Source organism: Chiloscyllium punctatum, chromosome 5, assembly GCF_047496795.1.
Source record: "Chiloscyllium punctatum isolate Juve2018m chromosome 5, sChiPun1.3, whole genome shotgun sequence".
In the NCBI taxonomy this organism is placed as follows: Eukaryota; Metazoa; Chordata; class Chondrichthyes; order Orectolobiformes; family Hemiscylliidae; genus Chiloscyllium; species Chiloscyllium punctatum.
In genome coordinates this window covers 118,994,834-119,013,793 of record NC_092743.1, presented here as the reverse complement: position 1 = coordinate 119,013,793, position 18,960 = coordinate 118,994,834, and the positions used below count along the sequence as shown (strand labels likewise).

At 42.9% G+C, this 18,960-nt stretch overlaps 1 protein-coding gene across 3 annotated transcripts in view; it reads left to right on the top strand.

The window, feature by feature from the left end:
- Positions 1–18,960, top strand: part of colec10 (collectin sub-family member 10 (C-type lectin)) — a 240,100-nt gene that overhangs the window by 218,987 nt on the left and 2,153 nt on the right. For all 3 annotated transcript variants that reach the window (XM_072571217.1, XM_072571218.1, XM_072571216.1), the window contains 3 exons: positions 5,941–6,012; positions 7,941–7,994; positions 14,521–14,616. In XM_072571217.1, coding sequence (XP_072427318.1) covers positions 5,941–6,012; positions 7,941–7,994; positions 14,521–14,616 — 222 coding nt within the window. The remainder of the gene's footprint in view (positions 1–5,940; positions 6,013–7,940; positions 7,995–14,520; positions 14,617–18,960) is intronic.

The following is an 18,960-nucleotide window of genomic DNA, read 5'->3' as shown; positions in this document are numbered from 1 at the left end:
TTGTTTCCTATTAGCCAACCAATTCTCTATCCAATCTAGTACTTTGCCCCCAATCCCGTGCGCCCTAATTTTACTCACTAACCTCTTGTGTGGGACTTTATCAAAAGCTTTCTGAAAGTCCAGGTACAGTACATCCACTGGATCTCCCTCGTCCATCTTCTGAGTTACATCCTCAAAAAATTCAAGAAGATTAGTCAAGCATGATTTCCCCTTCATAAATCCATGCTGACTCTGTCCTATCCTGTTACTATTATCCAGATGTGCCGTAATTTCATCCTTTATAATAGACTCCAGCATCTTTCCCACCACTGAGGTCAGACTAACTGGTCTATAATTTCCTGCTTTCTCCCGCCCACCCTTCTTAAAAAGTGGCACAACATTAGCCGCCCTCCAATCCTCAGGAACCAACCCCGATTCTATTGAACTCTGGAAAATAATCACCAGCGCATCCACGATTTCCCGAGCCACCTCCTTCAGTACCCTGGGATGCAGGCCATCAGGTCCCGGAGACTTATCAACCTTCAGACCTAACAGTCTCTCCAACACCAAATCCTGGCAAATAGAAATTCCCTTAAGTTCAGGTCCTTCAGCCACTGTTACCTCAGGGAGATTGCTTGTGTCTTCCCCAGTGAACACAGATCTGAAGTACCCATTTAATTCCTCTGCCATTTCTTCGTTCCCAGTAATATATTCCCCTGCTTCTGTCTTCAAGGGCCCAATTTTTGTCCTAACCATTTTTTTGCCTTGGACATACCTAAAAAAGCTTTTACTATCCTCCTTTATATTCTTGGCCAGTTTACCTTCGTACCTCATTTTTTCTCTGCGTATTTCCTTCTTACTAATCCTCTGTTGTTCTTTAAAAGCTTCCCAGTCCTCCGTTTTCCCACTTATCTTCGCTAAGTTATACTTTTTCTCTTTTAACCTTATATGTTTCTTTACTTCCCTTGTCAGCCACGGCCGCCCATGTCTCCTCCTGGGATCTTTCTTCCTTTTAGGAATGAACTGATCCTGCATCTTCTGCATTATACACAGAAATATCCGCCATTGTTCCTCCACGGTCTTCCCTGTTAAGGTATTAAACCATTGAACTTTGGCCAGTTGCTCCCTCATAGCTCCATATTTCCCTTTATTCAACTGAAATATTGTCACTTCAGATTGTACCCACTCCCTCTCAAATTGCAGATTGAAGCTTATTGTATTATGGTCACTACTTCCCAATGGCTCCTTCACTTCGAGGTCACTGACCAATTCTGGTTCGTTACACAATACCAGATCCAGAATCGCCTTATCCCTGGTCGGCTCCAGCACCAGCTGCTCTAAAAATCCATCTCTGAGGCACTCCACAAAGTCTCTTTCTTGAGGCCCGATACCATCCTGATTCACCCAGTCTACCTGCATGTTAAAATCCCCCATAACAACTGTAGTAACATCTTTGCGACAAGCCAATTTCAGCTCCTGATTCAACTTACCTCCAACATCCAGACTACTGTTTGGGGGCCTGTAGATGACTCCCATGAGGGTCTTTTTACCCTTAGTGTTTCGAAGCTCTATCCACACTGACTCTACATCCCCTGACTCTAGGTCCGCCCGCGCAAGGGACTGAATATCCTCCCTTACCAACAAGGCCACCCCACCCCCTCTGCCCGTCAGTCTATCCTTACGATAGCACGTGTAGCCTTGAATATTCATTTCCCAGGCCCTGTCCCCATGAAGCCACGTCTCAGTTATCCCCACAATATCGTATCTGCCAATTTCCAAAAGAGCCTCAAGCTCATCCACCTTGTGTCTAATGCTTCGTGCATTCATATATAGAATTTTTAATTTGTTACTGCTCTCACCCCTCCCCTCAACCCTTATTTCACTCAACTTTACAGCATGATGCCTTTTCCAGTTTTCTGCCTCCTTGATACAGTTGTCTTTCTTGACTTCTCTTGTTCTAACTACCCCTTCAATTTCCTTTTTAAACATCCAGCTTGTCCCCTCCCCCCCGCTACTTAGTTTAAATGTAGCGGTGTTGCAGCAGAAAACCTGCCTGCCAGAATGCCGATCCCTGTTCTATTAAGGTGCAAGCCATCTCTCTTGTAGAATTTATGGTTATCATAAAATATTCCCCAGTGATCCAAGAACTTGAAACCTTGCTTCCTGCACCAGTTCCCCAACCACACGTTCAAGTCCATTATCTCCCGGTTTCTGGCCACACTAGCCCGAGGAACTGGAAGCAAACTGGAGATAACCACCTTGGACGTCCTGCTTTTTAGCCTTCTTCCTAGTTCTGCGAAGTCTCGCTGTAGTATGTTCCTCCTCTTCTTCCCGACATCATTTGTGCCGACGTGTACCACCACCTCGGGCTCTTCACCCTCGTCCTTGAGGATGTCCTGCACTCTGTCCGCGATGTCTTTCACTCTAGCACCAGGAAAGCAACACACCATCCTTAAATCCCGTCTGCTGCCACAAAAACCCCGGTCAGTTCCTCTCACGATGGAGTCCCCTATTACCACGGCTCTATGTGATGTCCGACTCTTCCGCTCTGCTTCTGCGGCAACTTTTGATTGACAAACATGGCCGCCTTGCAAACTGGTAGTGTCATCAGACTCTACTGTTTCCAAAAGCTTCAACTTGTTCCTGACAGGTACTTCTCCCGGCGTCTCTTGCACCTGTCTCCTCTCTGCCTTCCTCATCGTCTGCACTCTTCTGCTCTCTTCTGGCATGATTGGTGTAATAACATCACTGAAGGTCTTGTCCAGAAAGATCTCGTTCTCTCGGATGAGCCTAAGGTCTTCGAGTTCTTTCGTCAGTGCTGCAATATGCTCGGTCAATTGCTGAATGTGCGTACACTTTCCACACATATACGAGCCAGACACACCAGAGTCGTTGACTTGCCACATCAAACACGTAGCGCACTGAACCAGCTGAGCAGTCATGTCTTCACCCTCTTCAACTGTGGCGTATTCTCTTTACTCAACCTCTTTATCAAGATTCCTGAGCTGAAGCCTCACTCTTCGATCTAAACTTCCTTAGACCGTCTTCCTATGGCAACTCTGTGGACTCTTAATTAAGGTTAGAGGAGGAGGGAGGGAGGGAGACCCTACTTTGTAGGACCTGGGGTTTAGAACACACCCACTCTAATAACAATCACTTACCTACCCGACCAGCTTTGCGCTCCGTCTGAACTTCCGCCCAGCTCCCGCCGCTCTCTGCTGCGAAAAGACCGTTGGCGTCGAGGTAAGTTCTTTATATAACAATCACTTACCTACCCGACCAGCTTTGCGCTCCGTCTGAACTTCCGCCCAGCTCCCGCCGCTCTCTGCTGCGAAAAGACCGTTGGCGTCGAGGTAAGTTCTTTATATAACAATCACTTACCTACCCGACCAGCTTTGCGCTCCGTCTGAACTTCCGCCCAGCTCCCGCCGCTCTCTGCTGCGAAAAGACCGTTGGCGTCGAGGTAAGTTCTTTATATAACAATCACTTACCTACCCGACCAGCTTTGCGCTCCGTCTGAACTTCCGCCCAGCTCCCGCCGCTCTCTGCTGCGAAAAGACCGTTGGCGTCGAGGTAAGTTCTTTATATAACAATCACTTACCTACCCGACCAGCTTTGCGCTCCGTCTGAACTTCCGCCCAGCTCCCGCCGCTCTCTGCTGCGAAAAGACCGTTGGCGTCGAGGTAAGTTCTTTATATAACAATCACTTACCTACCCGACCAGCTTTGCGCTCCGTCTGAACTTCCGCCCAGCTCCCGCCGCTCTCTGCTGCGAAAAGACAGAGGGTGGTACACAGAGGGTGGTATTTAATCTTGGTGAGAGGAATATTGTTCGCTGGCTGGTGATTCAGTCAGAGTCATATATCATCTCCTTTGGGCAAGCCCACCAAATTGAGTGGCTCAATGGCAGACCTCCTGAATGAATCCTATACCTGCCCCCCAGCAACCTCCTGAAGAAGTGCCAGTCAATCAGAAACCAGCAATTATCCAGTGCAGAAAGTGTCAATGACAGTAGCAGTACCTGCCAGCAATGTACCAACGAGAAGCTCAGGATCAGTGAGGGAGTTACACCACAGATGAGGGAGATTGGGGTGGGATAGCAGCATGGGGGCTATGCAGGAAGACAAGGGGCTCCCCATCCACCACCTTCCCACCATGTGTCCAAATGATTCTGTTATTGGAACCCCATCCTTGGGCGAGGGTATTAAATTCCACACAGAGATTCATTAACTAATGCTATCTTATCTAATGATATCTAGGGTAATACAATTAATAGTGATTGGAAAATTTTGAGGATTACGTAAAGCATTTAGATATGTACTAATAATCAGCACAGTTCAAATTATCATCATCACAGTTAGCATTAAAGTATGTCTCAGCATTTGTTGGCCTTTGTTCTACTATTACAACAGTGGTAAAATTCATGGGTCTGGCTGACTCTACTGAAGATTATATCAGCATAGGAATTAGAAGTGGGCATTCAACCCTTCAAGCCTGCTCTGCCATTAACATGACCATGGCTGATCTTCTGTTGGTCCCTACTCCACATTTAACTATGTAATGTTATAACAATAGAACAAAATTATGTTCAGTGTGTGAAGTTTAATCACAGCTAATCAGACTCTAAAAATAAATGTATCATTTGGTAATTTTCCATGATTTGGGTATTCCTCTTGTATGAGATTACGATAAATGACTCCACCTAATGTATTGTTTTATCTATTGTGCCACTAAGTGCAACTACCTACTTCTACTTCAGTTTTGGGGAATGCAATGGGAAGTTGGCATCTTTGTTCATTGTCTTCCTTCTGCAAACATTTTGTTTGCACTAGTTTGTATTCTTTGTATTTTTCTACAGCTGTTTTACTCTTAGAGTTGAGACATTTCTTTCTTTGTAAGAATTGTATTTGTTGGTCCTAACACTCTGAGTTCCTCTCAACTTTTCACTCTTGTAATAGGTAGGGACATAATTCCTGCAGAGAGTCAGCTGGATAATGTAAATGGGGTCTGTGGAGTTAAAAACTGTTGTGTCCCAAACCCTGACATGGATACCTCCACTTCAGCACCCTATCCCGCCAGCGCGCGTATGTACGCGCGCACACACACACACAGATGTATTTGTGGGATTGAATTACAGGAGACCACTTTAACTTCACAAATATGGTGAATAACTGACTGGTTATTGACTATTAGACCAGTCACCTGTTTTACACCCAGTTAATGCTATTTTACATCAATAGGGAATAAAATATAATGGAGGACAAATCGAGTGATTAATCCAGCCCTGACATTTAACTGTGTACTTATAAAATTATACCCTTCAATTTTTCCCAAACATAATGTAAAATTACATTTTCTCACTGGTAAAAATCTTAGCATAAATGTCTTTTCGGGAGGACATTTGTCATTCATACCCAGTCTAGCCTATATGTGATTCTCCATGTACCAGCAAAGTTAACTTTGAAATGTCCTGGCAAACTAATGACAATTATGGACAGGCAGCAAATTCTAGTCCTGTCAGCAATGCACACATCCTGTGAAAGAATAAATTTTAATCTCTGTTAGATTTAAACTGTACCTAATGAAATGCATTTAAGGAGCCCTACATTGTCCATGATCATTTTAATTATACTTGATGCATCTGCATATATTTTAAGGATGAATTGAGTTGACCATGAAAAGCTTAGCAATCTAGCTTTGTATACTATACAGAAACATTCAGCTCTTCCGAAAATATTGGCATTAATTGCATTGAATCAATTTTTAAATTTAAGATCATTGTCATTTAAAACAAACCCGAAAAATTCTTCTTTCCATTCCTTTTGCTGCTCAGAAATATACATATTCTAATTTAATTAATTGCATAAAGTATACAGTGAACTACTATTCTGCCATTTTTGTCAATAGCTATGCTGCAATGCAATAAATTAACAAACTAACCTGAAGCTTTACTTTTACTAAGGAATGATTGGTGAACCTGGTCAGAATGGAGAAGTTGGACGTAGGGGTAAAATAGGTCCAGTTGGTTTAAAGGGTAAGTCTGAAATTTGAATAGTGTAAGAACTTTGAAGTTGCAATGTTTAGTTATAATTACATATTTTCTGTCTCAGGCAGTTGATTATATTACGGAATGTTATTGAAGAATAAACAAAAATAATTGAGAACTAACTATCTCTCATTTAGCATACAATAATGTTTAGAATAAAATATAATGGAATAAAAGTCCTATTGAACATTTAAGTAATTTATTCACATTCATTCAGTTAAGGAACAATGCATTTATTAATTCCATATTATGTAATAATGAGTTTGTTCTCGGTTTCTTTAGTGAAGTGTGAACATTCTCGAGCGACACAAACTTTGCTTCATATTCTTGTTTTTTGTGTATATTTTGTGTATTAGTGAGAAAAAAGGGTTGTCTTTTGGTGCAATAGTAGTGTCCCAATGCCCAAAAGATCCAGGTTCAAGTACCACACCAGGACATTTGAGCCACAGAAAGTGCATATATAACAATGGGCAAACAAGCTGGTCATCAATCTGTAAGTCCTTCCAAACAGCTTGATGGCAGGTGATAAGAGTGGATGAGTTTCCTGATCAGTCATCCAGAAGAAGAAAAGGACAAACCACTGTAGTACTTTGCTACAAGCACCAATCCAGTGGAGGCAAGCCCATAAGAAGCAAGGACAGATAAAAAAGCGACAGTGAAAGAAGGGAATTAGAAACTATATTAACTTACATTCAGTAAAAGTGATACCAGTATTTTATTTAATCTTAGGTTTAAGTGCATGTGTTGCATTTCATCATGTTTATTTCCACATTTATTGGATAAAATATTTGCACATATCTCAGTCAATCTAATTGATAGAAGTCGATTTTACATCTAAATAAATGGAGAAAAACAATTCACAATTCTTCCTGTGCCTCAGGATGAAAATGACTTCTGTGATTTTTGTGAAAACGGTTCAGTTCCTCTCTTTTGATTTAGATTCAATCTGCAGGTGCAGAAACAAACCATTTCCCACAACACCACACCATTGCTGGACCAGAGAATTACTGGGCATACCAAAGCAGCACCTCTGCTTCAACAATTGTAAATAAAGAGATTATCAGAAGAAAATCCAGCCCCTTATCTTTGGTGCAAAATAGTGCCTTACCATCAAATAAAATTAATATGTCAGTGCCAGAGGCACAGAAAACATTCTAGTAATAACGAGGCATTCATAAATTCAGGTAGTAAACTTTATAGATGCAACAGTTAATGGAACTCCAGTATTTTCAGCAAGGAGATCAGCACATTATAATTCTGGTACAGTATAAAAATCTTATAAATAGCTGATACAGAGCTACAGTTCTTGCATGATGAACATATTTTTGCACTGTAGTGTATTTATCCCACCGGTTGGATGTAATAGCTGTAATTTGTGAACAAGTAGTTTCAAGCATGTTATACTGGTTGCAGGCAATGGAATACATTTCTTAAAACTGATAATTATTGTACATGTTGAATGACTTTTTAACCTCCAACACATTGTGTGGCAAGTGACTGCCTTTATAAAATAAACTTGCTGATAAATGTTGTCAAAATTGCTGTTCAAACCTGAATTATCCAAATATTAATTTTGAATTTTTTTGAATAAACAGTCAGATATAAGTAAAAATATTTGTTGGATGGTATTTTCCAGATAATGGATTGATACAACCATTAACATAAAAGATTATTTGTCACATCTACTTTTGTTCATTTATGAACATGTCTTGCAATTATTGTATGCAAATCACATTGCAATACACCATTGTCATGTACATGTAACTTCGATTTGACAAAAATTAAGCATGACTATTCCCTACAAAAACCTCTAATTATATTTTCATTTTAAAATGTTATAATACTGTATAAGTGGTAATAAGTAGTCTTCTATCTGTGAACTCATCTATTCTAACTCATTTTTTATTATAATTTAGGTGATAAAGGAAATAAAGGTTACCCAGGACCACCTGGGTTGAAAGGTGAATCAGGTATTGTTTCTGATTTCTAAAATATATGTTTTTTTATTCAGTTGTGGGATGTGGGCATCACTGGCAGCTGGAGGTGGGGTGGACAGAGGCATTTATTGCCGGTTCCTAAATGCACTTGAGAAACTGGTGATGAGCTGCTTTCCTGACCACTGCAGTCCATGTGCTATACGTAGACCCACAATGCCATTAGGGAGGGAATTCCAGAATTTTGACTCAGCAACAGTGAAGGAACAGCAATATATTTTCAAGTCAGGATGGTGTGTGGCTTCAAGGGGAACTTGCAGATGATGGTTGTACTCACTGCCCTTGTCTTTCTAGATGTAATTGGTTGTGAGTTTGAAAGGTGCTATCTACCAGTTTTCTGCAGTGCATCTTGTAGATAGTACATAACTGCTCTTACTGAGCGTCAGTGGTGAAAGGAGTGGATGTTTGTGAATGTGGTGCCAATCAAGTGGGCTGCTTTGTCCTGGGAGGTGGCAAGCTTTTGAGTGTTGTTGGTAGGTGGGGAGTGCCCAGCACACTCCTGACTTGCACTTTGTAGATGTGGACAGACTTTCTAGAGTCATTTCTAGCTTTTGATCTGCTCTTGTACCCACTGTATTTATTTGGTGAGTGCAATTGAGCTTCTGGTCATTGGTAACCACCAAAATGGTGATAGTGGGGGATTCAGTGATGGTACACAATTGAATGTAAATGTAATAATCCCAAACAAAACCCACAAAAGTCCACAGAGGCTAGTACAATTGCAACATTTAAAAGGCATTTGGATGAGTATATGGATAGAGAGGGTTTGGAGGGATATGGGTCGTGTGCTGGCAGGTGGAACTACATTGGGTTGGGATATCTGGTCAGCATGGACAAGTTGGACCGAAGGGTCTGTTTCTGTGCTGTACATCTCTATGACTCTATAATTATTAGGAGTTATAATGGATAGGTGACTGTAATTTATTTGATGACCATTTTGTTAATAAAGTTTAGAATTGTTCATGCTGGAGATAAAATGCTTTCCAACTTTTGGCATTAGGTGCACTAACACAACCAACAAAGTGAGCCAAATAATATTCCTTTTGTATTGCTCCATTAAAGTGTTTTTGAAATGTGTCCACACTACACAGGGAAGAGGTGTTGGATGTCTTAAAAAACATAAAGGTGGATAAATACCCAGAACCTGAAGGAAGATAGGGAAGTGATTGCTGGGCCCTTTGCTGAGATACATGTATCATCGATAGCCACAGGTCAGGTGCTGGAAGACTGGAGGTTGGCAAACATGAGGCCACTATTAAAGGAAGGTGATAAGAAAAAGACAATGAACCATAGACCGGTGAGGCTGACACTTTGATGGGCAAGTTGTCAGAGTAAATCCTGAGGGACAGGAGTAAATCCTGAGGGACAGGATTTACATGTATTTGGAAAAGCACAGACTGATTAGGGATAGTCATCATGGCTTTGTGCGTGGGAAATTGTGTTACACAAACTTAATTGAGTTTTCTGAAGAAGGAATAAAGAGGATTGATTAGGCAGAGAGGTGGATGTGATCTATATGGACTTCAGTAAGGCATTTGACAAGGTTCTCCATGATAGACTGGTTAGCAATGTTAGATCACTTGGAATACCGGGAGAACTAGCCATTTGAATACAGAATTGGCTCAAAGGTAGAAGACAGAGGGTGGTGGTGGAGGGTTGCTTTTCAGACTGGAGGCCTGGGGCCATCAGTGTGCCACGGGATCAGTGCTGGGTCCACTACTTTTTGTCATTTATACAAATGATTTGGATGTGAACAAAGGAGGTAAAGTTAATAAGCTTGCAGATGACACCAAAATTGGAGGTGTAGTGGACAGCGAAGAAGGTTACCTCAGAGTACAAGGGGATCTTGATCAGAAGGGCCAATGGGCTAAGGAATGGCAGATGGAGTTTAATTTAGACAAAGGTGATGTACCGTATTTTGGAAAGGCAAATCAGGGCAGGACTTATACACTTAATGGTAATTTCCTGTGGAGTGTTGCTGCATAAAGACATCTTGGAATTCAGGTTCATTCTTCCTTGCAAGTGACGTCACAGGTAGATAGGATAATGAAGAAGGCGTTTGGTATGCTTGCCTTCAATGGCTAGTGTATTGAGTATAGGAGTTGGGAGGCCATGTTGCGGCTGTACAGAACATCCAATTTGGCCACTTTTGGAATACTGCATGTTGTGAAACCTGAAAAGGTTTAGAAAAGCCTTACAAGGATATTGCTAGAGTTGGAGGATTTGAACTACAGAGAGAGGCTGAATGGACTGGGGATATTTTCCCTGCAGCATCAGAGGGTGAGGCTAGGGTGATCAGACTAGGTTTTTTTTCCCCATGGTGGGGGGAGTCCACAACTAGACGGCATACGTTTATGGTGAGAGGGGAATGATTTAAAAGGGACCTACAGGGCATCATTTTCACACAGAGGGTGATGCATGTGAGGAATGAGCTACTAGAGGAAGTGGTGGATGCTGGTACAATTATAACATTTAAAAGACACCTGAATGGGTATATGAATAAGAAGGGTTCAGAAGGATATGGGTCAAATGCTGGCAAATGGGACTAGATTTATTTAGGATATCTGGTTGACATGGATGAATTGAACTGAAAGGTCTGTTTCTATGCTGTACATCTCTATGGTTCTATGACTCTAAAAACCACCCTACCATACTGAGTGTCTAGTTTCCTTTGCCAAAATAGAGACTATTTGTTCCGCTACTTTTTTGTCTTCCTCCCATTCTGCTTTTCAAACACTTATTTCAAAGACCAATCATAAAATTAACAAAGATCCCCATCATTCTTTTGTTCTAATTATTTCCTTCTATGCCCTTGCTGATTTCATAATCATGATTCATTTCCTACTGCCTTGATTCCCATTCCCAATAAAACTGGTGACAGGTCAGCTTTTCTTCCTGCCTCAAGGGTTACACCCAAAACATTGACTACTCCACCTCCTGATGCTGCCTGGCTTGCTGTAGTCTTCCAGCCTCCTGCTTGTCTGCCTTTGTCCCAACTTCATGTGTTAGTTGATATTTCAAACAATTCCTTCACCTTGGGCATCTTTTTCTTCACGCTTAAAACTACTGTCATCATCTCCCTTCACAAAGTCATAAATACCCTTGACCGTGCTTTCCCTGCAAACCCCTACCTCAGGTTCCAATGTCTCATGAACTTGATTGAGTTTTTTTGAAAAAGTAACAAAGAGGGCAGAACAGTGAATATGATCTATATGGACTTCAGTAAGGCCTTCAACAAGATTCCCCATGGGAGACTGGTTAGCAAAGTTAGATCTCATGGAATATAGAGAGAACTAGCCATTTGGATACAGAACTGGCTCAAAGGTAGAAGACAGAGGGTGGTGGTGGAGGGTTGTTTTTCAGACTGGAGGCCCGCGACCAGTGGAGTGCCACAAGGATTGGTGCTGTGTCCTCTACTTTTCATCATTTTTATAAATGATTTGGATATGAATATAGGGGGTACAGTTAGTAAGTTTGCAGATGACACCAAAATTGGAGGTGTGGTGGACAGCAAAGAAGGTTACCTCAAATTACAACAGGATCTTGATCAGATGGGCCAATGGGCTGATGAGTGGCAGATGGAGTTTAATTTAGGTAAATGTGAGGTGCTGCACTTTGGGAAAGCAAATCTTAGCAGGATTTACACACTTAATGGTAAGGTCCTAGGGAGTCTAGCTGAACAAAGCGACCTTGGAGTGCAGGTTCACTGCTCCTTGAAAGTGGAGTGACAGGTAGATAGGATAGTGAAGATGATGTTTGGTATGCTTTCCTTTATTGGCCAGAGCATTGAGTATAGGAGTTGGGAGGTCATGTTGTGGCTGTACAGGACGTTGGTTAGGCCTCTTTTGGAGTATTGCGTGCAATTCTGGTCTCCTTCCTATCAGAAGGATGCTGTGAAATGTGAAAGGGTTCAGAAAAGATTTACAAGGATGTTGCTAGGGAGAGGCTGAATAGGCTAGGGCTGAGGGGTGACCTCATAGAGGTTTATAAAATCATGAGAGACATGGATAGGATAAATAGACAGAGTCTTTTCTGTGGTGTGGGGGAGTCCAGAACTCGAGGGCATAGGTTTAGGGTAAGAGGGGGGAGATATAAAAGGGACCTAAATGACAACTTTTTCATGCAGAGGGTGGTGCATGTATGGAATGAGCTGCCAGAGGAAGTGGTGGAGGCTGGTACAATTACAACATTTAAAAGGCGTCTGGATGGGTATATCAATAGGAAGGGTTGAGAGGGATATGGGCCATGTGCTGGCAAATGGGACTAGATTAGGTTAGGATATCTGGTCAGCATGGACGAGTTGGACCAAAGGGTCTGTTTCTGTGCTGCACGTCTCTATGACTCTATCCTTACCTGGTTAAAGCTGGGAATGTAGTTTTCTTCTTCAGTTTCCCACCTAAAGGCATGTTCTTGGTGACCAGTCTCTGAACCATAGCCAGTGTTGTGATATTTTGCAATGGGTAGGACATAAGAGGCAGCTGCCTCATCTGGAATGGGAATTGAACCCTCTGCTCTAGGAGTTTATCCAATCCACACTTGAGCCATCCAACCAACTGTGCAAGTAATCCCTTCGTGACTTAATATGATATGAGAACCCAAAACTGATCCTATTTTCATGCAAATCTATGTTTGAATTCTGTCAATTAAGTATACATCCATCCTATTACACAGAAATGTGCCCTAACAAAATTTAGGATTGACATCCACCATGACCATGATGCATTATTCATCTTCCATTCACCTTACCCACACTGTAGCCTTTGACATCTCCTTTAAAGTCTTGCTTCTGCTGGATTGTTCCAGACAGTGGCACTCATTCAGGCCAACAGCAGTGTAATCTTGAACAATTACCTCTGCTCCCATCAGCATATCAAGCCATCAGCAGACTCACAAGGCAACCTTTTCTTCCAGATTTCTGTGCTGCTCCTGATAATTTTGGCTGCAGACATGGGGCCAGCTTCTCAGTTATGCTGATACCACCTATTGTAATCTCTCTTGGCCCCTCCACTGCCTTTGTGAACTGCATTGACTGGAAAAGATCTATTTCTCAAGATGACCTTATGATGCCTCCTTGACTGAGCTCCAAAATGTAGTCATAGACTGGATCAAGAGAGGTTGTTTTCACAGGTGCAAGTGGAGGGTCTGGTTTGATTAATTGACATCTTTACAAGGTTAGAACAGGCTATTTTATCAAGTCCATACATTAAATTGGACAAGATTAAGAATTATAATATGAGAAAAAGCTTCTGGTATTGATGCTATAATGAATTTGATCCTTTTACAGAGTTGTTAAAGAAGCAGGTTTGCAAAACAGATTTTGAAATGGGTATTTTCTTAAGCACATTTCAACACTTGGCAATGCTATTGCGTGGCTCGTTGGATTTTATAGTTCACACTGAGTGAGTGAGCATGGAAGGTGCAAGAAGACATAGAAGATGCATGGGATGGGGTGCCATGAAGATGGAGTGGAGGGGTTCTGGTGAGGATGTAAGAGGAGTGGAGATATGGGGAGTGGGGGAAGCAGATGTGGTCTGAGGCCTGGGAGCTAAAACCTTTGATAAATCCAGGACAAGATCTCAGAGAACTGAGGCAGATCTTTGAACCAGCCCACTTCAGCATTTGTCCATCTTCAAGGCTGCATCTGGACTGTCTCTGGCATCGCTGGGGCTGACTTGTTCTTGCCCTTGCCCTCACCCGAGTAATGTCGTCAATCACATGCCAATTTGACAGTCCGGTGCAGTGAATATATAACTACAAGTAACTGGATTGAAACTGCTTCCATTTGGACCTGCCCAGATTTCATGGGCCAAAAGGCCTGTTTTTATACACTTAATACAACATGAGACACCACATTACAACTGGTGATGGAGCTACAGATCTCATTAATTTGGGACTGAATTTCATTCCAGAGGCTATATGCCTGTTTGGTGCTGTCCCTAAAAAATAATTGAGCATTCAGTTACTATCCAGTACAACTGCAATTATTTCTGCACATTCATGAAAATCAATAGTCCTGTAAATATGAATATATGAATGTTATTGATGAGGCAGATCTGGAACATTAATGCAAACTTTACTGTGAAAGCAAACTATGGCTAACTCCCATGCAAAGGGTAAAAAACTGGACACCAATGCAGTCTGGACCTGCAAATTGCCAAATTTTGGGTTCTGAACCACTGCAGAGTATTCAACTTAAAAGTCTTCTCCTTCTATTGTAAGCAGTTTTCAGTTCTATTTTAATATTAATTTTAAATTTACAGTGTATTAGTGGCCGGCAATAATTGGCCAAAACTAAAATGTCAATTCATTCTTGAGAGTTGAAACTCCTCTGACATCTATTTCTGCTGCTCTTATACATGTATTACTACAAAATTCCTCCATATCACAGACATCCTGATAATTAGACAGTGAATTGTTTTGTGCTACAGTCACAGTTATCAGATAAACAAAGGATGTTCATTCTGGCAACGTCACTTCCATATGTATTCTGGTCAATTAACAGGTAGCTTTTGTGACTGTGGAAGATACCGGAAAATTGTAGGACAGATGGATATCAACATTGCTCGTTTGAACAATACAATGCGCTTCGTGAAGAATGGTAGGTCATTTTAATTTTAAGTTGAATTGAAGCAGTTGCTCATGAAATAGGTATGCTGTCTTACATTTTTGAACAATACTAATTGAGGAGATTTTCAATTAGACCAAAATTTATGCTTGAATACAGTAAGACATTACAATGTTTGTCTCTTGAAATTTATTGTCCTAATATCCTTTAGGGGAGGAAAATCTGCCTCCTAACCTGGCTTTGCTCACATCTGACTCCAAATCCATAGCTGTGTGGCTGAGTCTTAACTGCCTTATGGACTGGTCTAGCAAGCCACTTAGTTATACTTAACTGCTATAAGGTCTGATAAAGGGAATGAAACCATACAGACCACCTGGCACCAACCAAAGCATCAGAAACAACAATGGCACACCTGAAACATCCTCATCACTAATATCATAGAATGCCTATAATGATATAGAGGCCATTCAGCCCCAGTCTGTACTGACCCTCCAAACAGCATCCCACCCAGACCCACCCTATCCCCATAACCCCGCATTTGCCATGGCTAATCCACCCAGCCTGCATATCCCTGGACACTGCAGGCAACTTACCATGGCCAGTCCACCTACCAGCACATGTTGGGACTGTTGGAGGAAATGGGAGCATCCAGAGGAAACCCATGTAGACACGAGGAGAATGTGCAAACTCCACACAGTCACGCAAGACAGGGATCGAACCCGGGTCCCTGTCACTGTGAGGCAGCCATGCTAACCACTGAGCCAGCCACCCTGCTGCCTGGGGGCTTGTGCCAAAACTAGGAAAGCTGTCACATAGACTAGTTCAGCAACAGCTTGACATTGTCATGCTCATGGAATCAGACCTGTAGACAATGTCCCAGACAACACCATCTCATCCCCTCATATATTCTGTCCCTATCAGCTGGACAGACATGGCAGAGATGGTGACAAAATGATATTTTGTCAGGAGGGAGTTGCTCTGGGCATCCTCAAAATTGACTCTGGACCCCAGGAAATCTCATGGCACCATGTCAAAATTAGCAACAAACCCTCATGCAGATTGCCACCTCAAAGCTCATGAATCAATTGTCCTCCATGTTGAACACCACTTGGAGGACACACTGAGGATTACAAGGGCATGGAATGTATCCTGAGTGGAGGACTGCAATATCTATCACCAAGTGTAGTTTGGTAGCACCACTACATCCTGAAGGAGATAGCTGCTAGACTGCACCTGCAGCAGTTGCTGAGGGAATCAACAAAAGTGAAAAGGATACCTAATATCATCCTCAATCTACTTGTCGTAAATGCATCTGTCCATTACAGTATCAGTAGGAGCGACCACGACACAGTCATTGCGGAGGTGAAGTCCATTTTCACCTTGAGGATGTTCACCAGTGTTTTGTGTGGCATTGTTATCAAAGCGAAATGGGATAGTTTTCAAACAGATCTAGCAAATCAAGACTGGGCATCTATGAGGTGCTGTGGGCCAACAACAGAATTTTATTCAACCACGATTTGTGAACTCATGGCCAGCAGATCCCCTGTTCCATGATTACCATCAAGAGATTTCTCTGCAATTCTCATGGTCTCTAGTTTTGACAGTGCTCCTTGACACTTAGTCAAAGTCACCATGGACATCCAATCCCTGTACACATCAATCCACCACAACAAAAGTTTCCAAGCCCTGTGTTTCTTCCTCTCATGTTGTTCCAACCAGTAATCTTCCACCAACACCCTCATCCGCCTGGTTGAACTGGTCCTCACACTCTACAACTTCTCCTTCCAATCATCCCACTTACTCCAAACCAAAGGGGTAGCCATGGGCACCCACATAGGACCCAGCCATGCCTGCCTGTTTGTCGGGTACATGGAACAGTCCATCTTCTGCATCACCCCCACCTGTTCCTCCACTACATCAATGACTGTATCAGCGCTGCCTCATGCTCCCACGACCAACACCTTCCACCCCGATCTCAAATTCACCTGAACCATCTTGGACATCTCCCTCCCCTTCCTGTACCTCTCCATCACTATCTCTGGTGACTGACTAATCACAGACATCTACTACAAGCCCACCAACTCCCACAGCTACCTCCTGTAAAAATGCCATCCCTTATTCCCAATTCCTCCATCTCAGCAGTATTCAGGGTGATCAATTGCACCTCACTAAGTCCCAAGTGGCCTCCTTCTTCCATAGTCCCAACTTCCCTTCCCACATGGTCAACGATGCCCTCCTCTACTTCACGCACCACCGCCCTTGAACCATACCCCTTCCAGCGCAAGAAGGACAGAACCCCCCCCGTCCTCATCATCCTCCGCCACCTCCAAAGATATATTTCCCTCCTCACTCCTATCAGCATTCCGGAAAGACCATTCCCTCCATGACTCCCTCATCAGGTCCACACCCCTCACTGGCCCACATCCCACTCCTGGCACTTTTCCCTGCCACCGCAGGAAGTGCAAACCCTTCACCCACACCACTCCCGTCACCTATGTCCAAGACCCCAAGGGATCGTTCCACATCCATCAGAAATGTACCTGTACCTCAATGCCATCTACTGCATCTGTTGCACCCAGTCTGGTCTCCTCTACATCAGGGAGGCAGGATGCCTCCTTGCGGATCATTTCAGAGAACACCTCTGGGACACCTGTGCCCACAAACCCCACTACCCCGTGGCTGAACACTTCAACTCCCCCTCCAACTCCATCAAGGACATACAGGTCCTGGGCCTCCTCCACTGCCAAACCGTTAACACCCGATACCTGGAGGAGGAATGCCTCATATTTTGCCTTGGAATACTGCAACCACGTGGGATAAATGTGGATTTCAACAGCTTCCTCATTTCCCCTCCCACCACATTATCCCAGTCCCAAACCTCCAACTCGGCAATGTCCTCCGGACCAGTCCATCACTCCCCCACCTCTGACCTATCACCTTCTCCCTCACCTTCATCCATCTATTGCTTTTTCAGCTACCTTCCCCTCAACCCCAGCCCCGTCCCATTCATCCCTCAGCCCCGACCCACCAGCCTCATTCCTGATGAAGGGCAGATGCCCGAAACATCGATTCTCCTGCTCCTCGGATGCTGCCTGACTTTCTGTGCTTTTCCAGCAACACGCTCTCAACTTATTCAAAAGCAGCCTTAATATTAAGGGAAATCACTCTCACCTCTCCTATGGAGTTTAGCTTTTTTATGCATGTTTGAACCAAGGCTATAACGAAGTCAGGAGTTGATCGAACCCAAACTGAGTCTGAATGAGCTCATTGCTAATAAAATGCCAACATGGTTCCATCCTTTTGCTGTTGATCGAGGGTAGGCTGTTGGGGTGGTAATCAGCTGTTTGGATTTGTCCTGCTTTTTGTACAACACATACCTGGGCAATTTTCCAAATGGTCAAGTAAATGCCAGAGTTGTCACTGTACTGGAACACCTGGCCAGGGAAAGGCTGTTTCTGGAGCACATATCTTCAGTACCATCACTGGAATGTTATGCATCTTTGAGCGGAGGAATTAATGATGCGCTAAGTTCCAACTGGCAATGATGGCATATTTCTGAAAACTACACTGACTGGGGTCATCATCCATCTATCCTACTGACCTCTGGCAGATGCTGTTTGCGCATGCTCCTGAATGTTCCATACAGGCACACAGGATAGCTCAAAGCAAGAGTATGAATGTGCCAACACCAGCTTCCTGGAGCCAAAATTGCTCTGGTGTGCCAAAACAACAGGTGTTACCTGGCAAACAAACAGTCATCCAACACAAGGAAGTGTAAGTTAAAATACTTAATTCAATGTGAAATCCTGTGCAGAAAGAGAGAGGCAAAGAAAGATGGGATTGAGAATGATAAGGAAGGAAGTTACTTTTGGCAATAGGAATGCTGCCCACCAGGTGAACAACGAATGGGATCCCTGTGTGCTTTTTCACTGGAAAGCAATTCACAATTTCCAGACTTGTGCAATTTTTCCAGGCCGATCTGACATCAAGCTCGCTCAAGTAGGCTTCACTAACTTGCACCAAAGGAGATAGAAAGAAAAAGTAAACATCTTAGTTTATTCTAATCTCCAATCTTAATTAAAATTTGAAAGAATAAGGCTCCATTCTTATACATAAATTTGCAGTGCCAGTGAGATTGTATGGCAACAATTAAGATTTACCACATCATTAGACTTTCCAATTTAGTGAATATTAGTGTTCTTGGGTAACCACTGTGGACAAATTCCTGTGAAGTAAAGCAACTTTACCTTCTGTTCAATGCCAAGCCTCTCAATCAGATACCACTAAAGCATACCTTTTGTATGAGGCAGGCAACTTGGACTGCAGCATCTTGATTTCCACATTTAGCGGCATGCGTGATCGTTGGAAGTTGCTCAC